The sequence below is a fragment of the Sinohyriopsis cumingii genome, chromosome 13 (assembly GCF_028554795.1).
Source record: "Sinohyriopsis cumingii isolate HCF-2022 chromosome 13, ASM2855479v2, whole genome shotgun sequence".
In the NCBI taxonomy this organism is placed as follows: domain Eukaryota; kingdom Metazoa; phylum Mollusca; class Bivalvia; order Unionida; family Unionidae; genus Sinohyriopsis; species Sinohyriopsis cumingii.
Window position 1 is genome coordinate 62,873,396 of NC_142973.1, and position 13,156 is coordinate 62,886,551.

The window sequence follows — 13,156 nt, forward strand, 5'->3', positions numbered from 1 at the left end:
AAATAATAGTTTTGTAAGAAACTTTATTTAGATAATGACATTTTAATACTAAAACCCTATGATCGTACTTTGCAATGTAAGATAAGTGACGTATAATGCAACTGTCAATTTCACACATTCAGGAATTAAATTCCCCCCCCCCCCTTTATATGGCTAGCTTCACAAAGTACATCTCTGTCAACCAGGAGTTCAGAAATGTATTTTTGCTGCGCTTTACATGCTTTGCTTGTTAGTGAACTGCTTCCTAAATCCCAGGAATGATCACTGAATGCTGTAGATTTTTTCTCAACAAGCATATTATGATCTCCATTCCCACCAATGAAACTTACATGAGTCAACTTGACCTGGCATTACTGTACCGCATATATAAGCATTGATTACCAGCATTAAATTAAAAGAAGGAATGAACAAACATATCACAGAGCATATTTGCCACAAAAAAATCTAATTCGGAATAAATATGTTATTTAGTAAAGAGTTTTATTTGCATATATGAGTTAACAATAAGAAATAAGGTGGGATATAAAATGTGGGAAATAGTTATCACCTGTATGGTAGCTTGAGACCACATTTGAACTGTTAACATAAATCCGCACCCATTTTAGGCATTGTTATAACAAAAATAGGGCATTGTTTACTTGTCAATCAAATGCTAGTGCTTTCACTAACTGTAGAACAGGCGGTTTCTTGAAATAATTGGTCTCATAATCAGTATTGGCAATTTTAATAATCGGCTATACATGGTATCGGCATAATCGGCAAAAAGTGACATTGGTACAGCTTTACATGGTTCAAAACACATGCATGTCCAGAAAATGACATGGCTCATATCCTTTCCTCTACCCAGAAGCTGACATCCAGGTTTCATCTATACTGATAAATATAGGTTTGATCATGAGCACTCAGAAATTTTAAGTTATTGAATTTTCCATATCATGGTGTTTGTATAGGTTTGCTATGGGAACTGAATTAGTACCACGAGTCCTTGTACCTTCCAGTATGGTTGACAAGGGAAACAACTCTTTCCTTAATAACCCTTTGTGAGAAGAGTCTTGAGTTAATGATGAATATTCTCATTTGACTATTATGATGTAAGGCTGTACTCAAAGCTTTCTATTTTTATGGCATTGGTTGGATGTGTTGTAACTCTATAAAACTTGGTATGCATATTCAAAGAATGGTGGGGGGGAGAGAGCTGGGCCTTACTAAGTCATTGTAGTACAGAGATATTTACAGGGTGTGCCAAGGTGTTCTAAACTGAAGTACATGTGGACAACTTTTATATTAATTGCTTATGTCATTAAGATGAGTTAGATGTAGTTACCAAGTAAGGAAAGTACTGATTTAGCTTAGTTAAAACTGGGATTACAGATTCATCAATAAAAGTGAATATATTCAACATAATTTCCACCTAGTGTATGTAAAATTTACTAAAAAGGGATCAGCAGTTAATTTAAAACATGCAACAAATGTTTGCTTTTCATTAGAACCAAAGAAATGTTTGGATCAAGCAAATCTATTCATCTATCCTAACATTGCACATCCACTGTCATGGAATTTTATTGCTTTTAGCTTTTGACACAATGACTGGTATGCCATATGGCACTGTGAACCTGAAGCATGGAGTTCCACCAGGAGAGACAACTATCACCTGTACAGCAGGAGTTGGAACCTTTGTTTTGGAATTTGGAGCTCTCAGCAGACTGACTGGGGACCCCATATTTGAGAAAGTTGCTATGAGGGCCCTAAGGGCTCTCTGGAATGCAAGGTCCTCTTTGAATCTGGTAAGTAACCATAATCCTTAGTTATTATGTATGCTATGTTGTGTACAAATGCTGCCTTTGAGTTTTCTATCTCTGCAGTGGTGAATACTGTCTTGTAAGACTTCTGCCAGCAAAAAGTAGTCTGTCAAGACAGGTAGTCTCTCATTCAAGGTCATAATATTATATAAATAAACTATTAATCTGTGAATGAAAAATGTGGTTGTTCATGACAGAAGATCTTCCAAGGCATATTTTACTGTAACTTTTATGTTCCAAACCCATGTTTAAAATATTTATACATAAGAACTATCAGATGAATCTTACTGCATTTTTCTTAGTAGAATTTTCATATATAATTTAAACTAAGGCATACAGTAAATATATATTTTCCAGGTTGTGCTGTGATTTTGGATTCTTGGCTAAACCTCATTGTATTCAGTCATATGGTCCTGCTTCTATAACATTCATGAATATTTGTTTTATTGTCAACAATAATGTAATTGTTTTCATACTGCAGTCTGAATCATTTTTTGATCTAATAGACTATGTTCAGAGTTGAAAGTCTTATCCGGATTGTGACATCAGCAGAATCTTTAACAAAATACAGACTTGTTCTTATACCAATTATATATAAACCTTCTTCATTTAATCAGGACTGACTAAATATATTCAGGCCAAAATAATAGTGTATTGCTGCAAATATTGTTTAGGTCTTTAACCTTAATCCAGTTTATAAAGGCTTTTTTAGTAAGTAAATTCCTAAGCCATTTAATGGTGTCAATTCCTGCACCATTTAATAATAAAAGTATAATAAAGAATTGATTTGCTTTTTGATATAAAATTATTATGCTGTTTATGGCTTTGATTTGTTGTAGACAATGTTTTCTGCCATTTCTACTCTTCTATCTTATCAAATAGCTTATTGTTTCACCTTCCCTAAACTCCCAGTCTAATTTGGTTGAGTTTTTATGTTATGATGTCCATTCACGTATTCATCTGTTACCAATTTTGTTTCTGCACAATAACTGATATTGTCCACCCTGTACAGAAGCCTATACATTTTGGGTGGCGGAGTGGTCTAAAGCGCTCTCTGTTACGGATCACTGCCATCTCACCTCTGTCTGTGTGGGTTCGAGTCCAGGATTCGGCCAGTGCGGGTATGTGAGAAAGCTTGCCAGTAGCTTCTCGTGGGTCGGTGATTCTTCTCAGGGTTTTCCCGGGTTCTTCCTCCACCATTAATACTGGCCGCCATGCATAGCCTATCATGTGCTGAAAAATGGCATTAAACCCCACAACAACAACAACAGTACATTTTGGGGACCAGAAATCAGAGGCCATGGTCATTCTGACTATAAGAAGAAACATTTTCTCTGCACAGCAACAGTTTTATATCACAGATCACAGACCTTGAACAGACTTGTGCATGGATTATGTCATGAGGTGGGATGATGATGTGTGAGATCCCCCACTTTTTAAGGTGCTTTGGTTATCAATGTCTAGGAGATGAATGAAACTAGTGATGCTACCCATATCAAGTAAACAATAAAATAAAATATGAAAATAATAAATGGAATAACAAAGATTTTGCACCATTACATTACACTTTGGGTAAGGAAGAAGATTAACAAATTTTGGGGGTCAAGGTCACTGAGACTGCAAAACACATTTTTTGATAATGACTTTAATTCTGGACCACCTACCTTGCCATAATTTGTGGAGAGCTTGCACTCTAGGTATGGTCAGGCCATTGCTTTTGGCTCAAACAAAAATAGCTTTTACATAGTAACTTTTATTCTTGAGTATGTTCCTTGACCAAACTGTGTGGATGGCTTGCACTTTTATGGTAATAATGAAACCTTTGGACTCAGGAGTCTAAGCTCAGAAGTTATGATTATGGTAAGTCTGATTAGAAAAGACCAGATGTTAAGGTCATTGATACCACAAGGTCAGTAATCTCCAGTGATCCTCAATGTAATTGTACAAAAATAGAGGACTATGAAACAGTGGGCACTCATATATTGTGCCATTCACTTCTACTTTTAATATGAAAAGGTAGCAAAAATCCTAATCAAGAGCTGTACTGAAATTGTTTATGGTCAGTGGTTTCTGATTAACCAGTACAATAAAATCATCAGTTTTTGGTTTCAAATTTTGATAAAATCTTTTTTTAACACCAATTATTTCCATTCCATAACTTTTCTCCATATGCAACTTCTGATTGACTTCATGTACTGCCAACATCTTAATGCTTAACCATTTTCTTTACGAATAGTAATCCAGATTTAACACATTTCAACAATCTTTATCTTATTAATATTTTTCATTGCTTATTTGAGCAAACAGCATGCTTTTTTGCGTAAGCAGTTACAGAGTTACTGTGAAATCATTATAAATTAGCATCATTAAACTTTAGTCAGTTCCATAAATTTAGCATATTTACAGTAAAAATTTACTTTGATCTGCCATTATAACTGCACTTTCTTATAATTATAGTGCTAATAATGTGAAAAATTTCAGTCTAAATTTTTCTGCTAAACTAATGAGGAAATACCATGATTTACAATATCATAAACTTTAAAAATTCAAAGTGCCATGGAATAGAAGCGAAAGTTTAGGTTTTGGGTTGTTTTGAACTTTTGAGGTCACAGGCGTAAGACTTTCTTACACTGACTTACCAAGTCGTTAGAGTGATATAGAAAACTTTGTGATGTGACTTAGCAAGCCGTTAGAATAATGTAGAAGATTCAGAGGATTGCATTTAGAATACTGAAGTTTTTTTTTATTTACCTTATCAAAAAACCTAATATCTTTTGGATAATATTATCTTGATGGAAGATGAAAAGTTTCGGATGATAAAAAAAAAGAATTTTAATTAAACCCAGATAGGATATAGTAAACATTATATAATTAGTACATACATAAAAATATGCATATATGGAATATTTGTAGGTTACTGCATGGTGTTGGAAAATATGACAGTTTGAAGTTTTTCTGAGCTATACTGCACAACATTAGGAATTTGCCTTTTCCAGTTGGTCTGGAATGGAGGGATTTAGTTTTTCTGTCAATGAAATTAAATTCAGCTTTTCTAGCTGTGATTGACTGGATTTATTGGTTGGGTCAATTCCGTACAATGTACACGTGGCTGGAAGTACTCGCCTTGACACAGCTGCTGTTCCTTCATTCATAGTTTGGAATCATACTGTGGGGAAAAAATATGAAATTCTGTTAATTGCAGTTCTCAGCAAGATGCAGGATTAAATATTGTTTTTTAGTGAATAACAAATTCATTTCATTTTTTTAGTGTATTAAATTCTCCTTTAGAATGTGATTTATATTGGAAATTTAGTCTCATTACAGTAGTAAATATAGTTTCATGCTGTGAATCAATTTTTGGAACCCATGTAATTCTGATTAGTAGAAATAACTAAAAAAGTACATTTTGAAAAAACTCAAGATGCAGAAAAGCAAGTACATTTATTGCCATTGTTATTAACAGCTGTAAGTTAGATGGCATATTTTTATGCCCTATCACTTGTATGCTCACTGTTGGAGGTACCCAAGCTACATGACCTATATGAATTGTACTATAAATCAAAACATTTTCTTAAAAAATATAAAATGGGAAAAATGGGTATGGTGTTGAGAGCCAGCAGAAAATGAGGCTTCTTTGTCGTCTTGGCTTATGAGCTTTGAGACTCTTCTTTTTCTACCGGGACCTGACTCTTTCAGTTGCATTTTGTTTTTGAATTTAATGCTTGAACTGACTTGTAAAATGGGACATCTCTGAGAGAGATGGGATAGCCCTTGACCTTAATTTGCCTTTCTGTGCAGGGGAGCATCTCTGCAGGGCTGATAACTTGATGAGGTTATTTGATTTTATTAGCAGGGTTGGTGCTGGCTTTCAAAAAGTTGTCCCCCCACAAATAACCAACCTTAATATTTTGTGGCCAATTTTAACAAAATATCACCATTTTCGTAATACAGTTCAATCCGTTTATCTCAACATCCTCGGGACCAAGGTAATATTGTTGACATAACCAGATGTTTAGATAAGTAAGTATGGGCTGAAAATAAATTGAAATTAAGCAGTCATGTGATATTTTTAAAAAGTGACATGTCGTCTGTGACTAGGATTTGCACAGAGAGTGAACAAGAAAAAACAAATGGAGATTTTGATTAAATGAAGACAAATAGTCTGAAATATACTTGTATATTGACAACTTAACATTTGTGTAGTACACTCCACAATGTGTTAAGTAATGTACTTGTATATGAAAAATCCTTTAATTCAAGTATTAGATCATGTGTATGAAAATTCATGTATCAGTCAAATCCTGTTAGAAAACACTATATATATATATATGTGGTATTCCTCTTTTGATCTCTATCTCATTGTCAATAAACATGTTTCACGAAACAATTCACTCTGATATTCAGTATCATAGTAGCATGTGGCCATATAGTTGTTGATATGCTATATGGTCATGTCCTTAAATTGGCATAAATTTTGGTTAACCAGAGGCAACGACCATGGTGCTGAGGCTATATAAGGGATGATGCTATTCATAGGGAAATGAAAACATGTGAACAAATGAAAAAGAGTAACAAACATTTTTGCAAGAAGTCCTATCTTCATTTAACTTGATGGCCTAATATCTATTGTTTCAAAATATTGGAACTTTAATTTGGTTTTTTACAATACCATTGGTAGCAATTGTAAGCATAAACTGTTTTGTTACGAATAGAAAATTTTCTTGGCATAATAAATATGTTCCAGTCACTATTAAAAATGACACAATGCATTTATTTTAATTTGATGATGACTTCCGTTGATCAAAGGTCTTCGGCTTGCTTTGATGAAGGTGCATTTGTTGTGGAAGGCACTGCTAAAAGACCTCTTTGAAGGACAAAATAAATGCCAGTTTGTTATTGCTGCAGCAACATCAAATAATTGTAGAACATTGACTGAAAAGGAATTTTTGTTTTCAAATTGTATATATACAGAACGATCGGTGCATGAAAGGTAATCAATCTTCAATTTTTACGTTAGCAAAACTATTTTTTCTGGAACATTGTCAGAAAGATAAAAATATTGCTGTCATCTGGTTGATTGTGGTAGTTCAGAGGTGATCGATTGTAACTAGTCAGGTAGTATGACTATTTTGGTTATCTTAAGGCATGCAGTAGTAATAAGGCCAGATATTAGCATAAGCAGATTATGATATAACAATGCCGTGTTAGGGTGGTTTGCCAATATGAACAAAGGATTGGTTTATTAACAATAGATTCCAGTGCAATTTTATATCCAAATTTGTTACTTCTTGTCATGGTGCCTTTGAATTTTTCCTCTCAAAACCCAAAACTGTATACACAATTTTTAACAGCCAAAAATGTTGTCGCCCAAAAAAAATCGCCAGATGGTATATTTTGGCACCAGTAAGAAAAACAAATCACAATTTGCGACATTGGCAAGCCCAGCGCAATCCATGATTAGTCTTGAGGTATCCCATGATATTCTTGTTACTTATTGTACAGTGTATTGAGTCAGCATGGCCCAAGAAAGCTTACAAAGATTGGGAGTTGATGAATTCTCACTATGTAAAAATGGAATTCAGGTGGAAAATACATCTAGAAATTTAGAGGTTTGCTATCTTGGAATTCAGTCTCTTAGTTTGATTTCACACTGGTATACACTTTCTCAGGTTGACAAAAAATTAGCGTAATAGTCAGATAAGCGTGCTGATGTATCTAAACCAAATCAAACAGTATAGGTTGTTATGAGACTATACTCTTAAAATAAGTAACAGAAAAGAGTGAAGACAACAAGCTTTGTAAATATAATTTTTTTCACTAGACTACAAAGTAAAAAAAATATAAGAAATAAGAAAAAAAGCACTTATGGTATTTTTAATTAAATCCAAATCGTAATCCAAGAATTAAAACAAAAGTTCTACCAATGAAAAGTTCTGAGTAAATCACAGTTCAAATCCCAATAAAATTCCAAAATGGAAGGGAATGACATATGCAATAGTCAGTGTTGTACTGATGTGTCAACGGCCTCTTGTTAAATCAAAGAAATTATTATTCCAGTGTTTGAATTCCGTATAAATTCTGGTAAATGTTTTTGTCCAAGATTTAATTTAGAGCTTTTTTGTGTTTTTAGGGAAAACAATCACTTGAAATTCAATAATTTGAAGAAAATAAAAATTCAGCCCCAAACTGGACACAACATCAAACAACTTGATGTCTCAAGTGTTAAGGTACAACTAATAGCATTCTTATAACATCAGTTATAATACTAACTAAAACGCAAAATAGATTCTTGGATGGGGGTCGCTTGTTCATCCTTTTAAAAAATATAGAAGTTTGTTCACAAATTAACATGTGCTTCATGTCACGTAGTCCAGGTATGACTTTGACTCAACTTAATGATTCTTACTCGTAGAATTTTTTTTTAAAATTTAAAAAATTGTCTACCAAAACTGTCACTGATTTTAAGGTCTGCAACTAGATACAGTGTTTCTATTATTAGGTATTTACATCAATGAAATAAATATTTTTAAAAAATCAGTCAAGTCAAACAGAACTTAACTTAATTCTGGAAAAAAATCAAGTCCAGTAAACAACATTACATTACAATAACATGTAATGGAATAAAAAGTATTTTAAAACTAACAGACAAACGGTTAATTTAAATATACATAACAGGGTGGACAGAATGGAGTGGGATGGAGAAGTCTATAATAATGGCAGTGATGAGCTTAGGTGTGCCTCTTTTTTAACTTGTGCGACATTGTTGTCTCAGCTTGAATAAGAAAACACAGTGAAGGGAGGGCAATAAAGGGTGTGCAGTTAACTATACTAAAATAAGTTAAGCTCCTTAACAAGATTAATTAAAATGATTTTAACATGATTAATTAAAATGATTTTGACAATCCATTCTGGTGATTACACCTGTTTTATTCCTGTCCATTCTGGTGATTCTGTCTCCTGAAAAATAATGGTTGAAAAAAAAAATCTCTTAAACTTAGACATCAGAAAATCTATTGGCAGATTATTGGTATGCTTTTTCCTGACAGACATGAATATTTGATTTCTTGATTTGTTGATTTTAGTAGTTACTCAGTCCAGATGCTTCACTGAAGAACATTGTTGCATTTTCATTTTGTTCATTAAAAGTATTTATCTTCCTATGAACATCTCCAGATATCACTAAATATAGCTTGAATAAACCATAAATAGAGGATCATAAATTTAATATTAAATTACCCATTTGAAATTTTTTTATCACATAGTTTTATTTCAGTAGAAATTATTTAGAAAGAAGAACAAATGATTTTGTTCATTCTGACAGACGTTGTATCTTTCATTTGTTGTGCATAAAAAATAGTCCCAAACAAAGTTGAAATAGTAAAAGTATATTGATAACTATAATCAAAGGATAGGCGTTCATCCAAGTAAACAGAACATTTTACAAAAGACAAAAAACTTGTCAACACAAAATGTCCAACGCGTATGATGTCACATTGTTTGATATGGTGCACAGTACTGGTTCGATATTGGCCTACACAACACAGTGACAGTGTTTACTTTGAAATTTTTCACAACACAACTTAACATTACATTGTTGTGATATTTTTGTGAAAAGAAGATTACTGGATGCAGAAATACACATGGACTGGACATTTGCAGTATTTGATTCGAAACATTAGATTGTACAGAAGACATAAACAAATCTCTTTTTAAGTTAGATTTGCATTACATATTTACCACGAAGATATGCTGTGGTTGGATAAAGTTCTGTCAGTTGGGGAGACCGGTTTATGTCTACATTCTTCTGTAAGGAAGGGTGAGTTTATCTACTTCAGTAAGTTCACATTTAAACCAAGCTTGTGTATATGGTGAATTCCATGCTACAGATATACTGCCTATCCATCCCCACCCCCACCCTTGTTATCATCTAAGCAATATGGTAGTTTTACTTTTTGTTATAGTTCTTGTCTTGGGTTTTTTGCCATTTTTCATGTTATGATATCCCCTGTGGGGATAAATTGGCAATATTAAAACGGATGAGACCATTTTTTCCCAGTTTCCTTTTGCAAGTTGAATTAAAAAAATGGCAGCCAGAAATGTTCAGTGAAAACAAAAAATTCCAGAAGGTGGGGTTAAAAAAGTTTTCCCAAGATCGCAGCCATTCAGTAGAGAGAATACAGCACAATAATTTCATGGGCTTATTTGGACCAATCAGAATCACATAAAGTGATATGTTCACATGTATAATATCAAAAATATGAACTTCACACACTGTAGGAAAAGTGTACCAGCTATGTGATAATAGATGGATATAGTCAGAACAGTTAACATTGTTAAAGAAAATTTAAATTTGTAATGAACTAAAAATATAAAAAAATGTATGGCATGTGATACAAGTTTACTCAAGGCTTCTCCATCTCATATGTTCACCCCTGAAAACTGATACAAGCTAAAGACATATAAATCTGTTTGCACAGACTGATGACGACTTTTCATTAAATGAATGCCAGATAAATTAATTGATGATAGTTTTAGGTTTAACAACAATTACTGTGGTCAAAATCAATACACTTACACAGTTGTGGCAGAAACAACGAACCTGTACTTTTGCTGCTGGTGTTGCTGTTATTTAGTTGTTTGATTTGGTTTGGTTTGGGTTTTGGAGGTTTGATATTATTCTTCAGCACATGATAGGCTAAACATGGGAGCCAGTATATTTGGTAGATGAAGAGCCCAGAAAGACACAGATTCACTGACTCACATACCCATGTTGGTTGAACCAAGACTGAAACTCACATGGACATGTGTGGATGTGTGAATGACCTATAAAGACAAGCACCTTGGGCCACTTGGGCACATAGGACCCTAGCTGATTTTGGTGCTTTAGGTCTCTTCAGCACTGAAGATCATTTAGAGATAAGACCTCAAGTTCCTTGTAGACCATGAAAGGTTTTAACACAATTTTCAGCACAAGAGAATTATATATGGCAACTTGTTTTGCTGTTGAAGAAAAGCCCAGGTACTTTTCAGGCACCAATTACCACCTGGGTAGAATCACAGGCCTTCTTCGAGTAACTGGCAACATACTCATATACAAGTGGGATTTTAACATGCATGATGAGAGGCAAATGATCACAAGACCAGCATCTTGCACCAGTCTGCAATGGAAACCTCTTGGACCTTGAGTGTAAGTCTCATATGAAAGACTTAAAGTGGGAGATGGAACCTGCAGCTTTTGAACTCCACCCAGCATGTTACTGCTAGACCATCATTGATGCTACTGCTGGCTGCTGTTGACAGTAGAAAGTTAACTGCAATGACATTGATTTTAAGAGTACACTGGGAAAAATTATTCCTAGATTTTCATCAATTTTTAAAATCTAATTTATGATGTAATTATGTTTGACAGCTATATTTCTTTTTTTTTAAATTTTATATTAGTCATGCAACATGGCATAAAAATAAGACATATAAGTCACTGAAAATATATTTTACTTACAAGAAATTATATGGTGTGAAAGTAGGGAGAAATAATGCAACATCACTTCCACAGGCAATAATATTTGGGTTTTTACTGACAAATTTGTAATATCTATACAAGATTTGACTATCATTCATATCAAAAGTAGCATGCCTGAGAACAAACAAAATTAAGCAAAACATTCCTATCACTGAAATAAGCAAATATGCATAGTCATAACAAATGACATTTTAATAATAATACGAATTCATGATTTATGTATTATAACAGAAATCCCAATTATAAAATCTATGTTCATGGAGATTAAATTAGTAGGTATTAAGGGACTGAGCTGTGGCATCCACAAATAATAAGCCACCAAGAAAATTTAAGATTTTACAGTATCAGAAACATAAATTGTTGACAGACAAACAAGCAAAAGATAACTGATTATAAAGAATGAATATGAATAAAATATGAAGTCGATTATATGATATATAAGAATTCACTGTAGGGTATTTTCAGATAGCTGTAATTTAAATCACTTCTCTCTCCAACCCAATTCTAAAATCATTTTTACCACCTACTAACCCCTAGCCAGAAACTATGTAAAGTAATATACCCCTGTAGGGGGCAATGTTTTCGATTAAAACACATCATACAGTGGATCATAATTGTTTTTTAATTGCTTCTTTTGTGTGTTGGTTGAATTTGAAAGTGCCTTCCCCCAGGGCATATGTGTTTTATTGGGACAGCCCTAAATATTAAATCTTCATGCAGGTTGGAAATCATGTGGACATCAATACAGGGAAATGGACAGCACTGGATGCTGGAATAGGAGGAGGAGTGGACTCCTATTTTGAATACCTTGTGAAAGGTTCAGTCTTGTTTCAGTACCCGGAGCTCCTGCAGATGTTTCGCAGTAAGTTCTATCTTAATGTCCATTTGTTCTACACTTGTACCCAGACATATGCAGGGCTTTACAAATATTTGTAAAGTTGGGTTGCCAAGAGCAGGCTGTCTAGTAAATTGATCTTGACCCTGGGAGTTTTGAACTTGCCCCAAAGATGATGACATAATATCACACCTAAAGTAAAAAGGAAAGGTTAAAAAAAATATGAGATGTTTTAAGGAAATTGCATTATGTGTATTTTACAAATCAAGATCTTTTTCCTTTTATCTTTGTTTGCACCCTTAAAATCACATGGTACTAATTAAAGTTAACAGAAAAGATATATGTAGTTAGATATGTAGATGAGAACAAAAAAGTTAGAATGCAAATATTGTTACAAGAGTACAGACAGACATATACATATATGTAGTTAGATAAATGGATTGGTAAATAAGGGTTTTCGAAATAGCTAGATTGGAGAGAGATGCTTAGGTAAAAGATCTTGAACTGAAAAATTAAAGAACTGTTATAACTCTTCAACTTAGTAATAAAAAGAGGCAAAACCTGCAAGGTTTGTAAAATTCAACAAACACTTTATTTCCCTAGAATACAAAGTGAAACTTCATAAAGAACTTACAGTATTGTGAATTAAATCCCAAATAGTCATAAAAGATGTATCACAATTCCAAAATATGAAGTGTTCCAAATGAATTTCTGTATTGAATGTGCTGATGTGCCCAGTCTTGGATAAACTGATGTTCCAACAGTCTTGATGTACAACAATGATATAATCCAGATTGTCCTGGAATGAATTCACAATAATCCAAAAATAGTGGTTTAGTCCAAGCAATCAATGAACACTTTGTAATTCCAATAAATAATTGAAATAAATAAAATCTCAGAAATTATAACTGAACACAACTAAAAGACTGATTCCACTAGATAGATGTTAAAATAAGAATTAATAATTTTGATGTAAACAACCTTATATACATCCTAATTTGA

At 33.3% G+C, this 13,156-nt stretch overlaps 1 protein-coding gene across 1 annotated transcript in view; it reads left to right on the forward strand.

Moving 5' to 3' along the window:
* LOC149785706 (ER degradation-enhancing alpha-mannosidase-like protein 2) overlaps positions 1 to 13,156 on the forward strand; it is a 57,748-nt gene that overhangs the window by 23,802 nt on the left and 20,790 nt on the right. The window contains exons 5-6 of the mRNA XM_089979572.1: positions 1,573 to 1,784; positions 12,040 to 12,181. Of these exons, the coding sequence (XP_089835698.1) occupies positions 1,573 to 1,784; positions 12,040 to 12,181 (354 nt within the window). The remainder of the gene's footprint in view (positions 1 to 1,572; positions 1,785 to 12,039; positions 12,182 to 13,156) is intronic.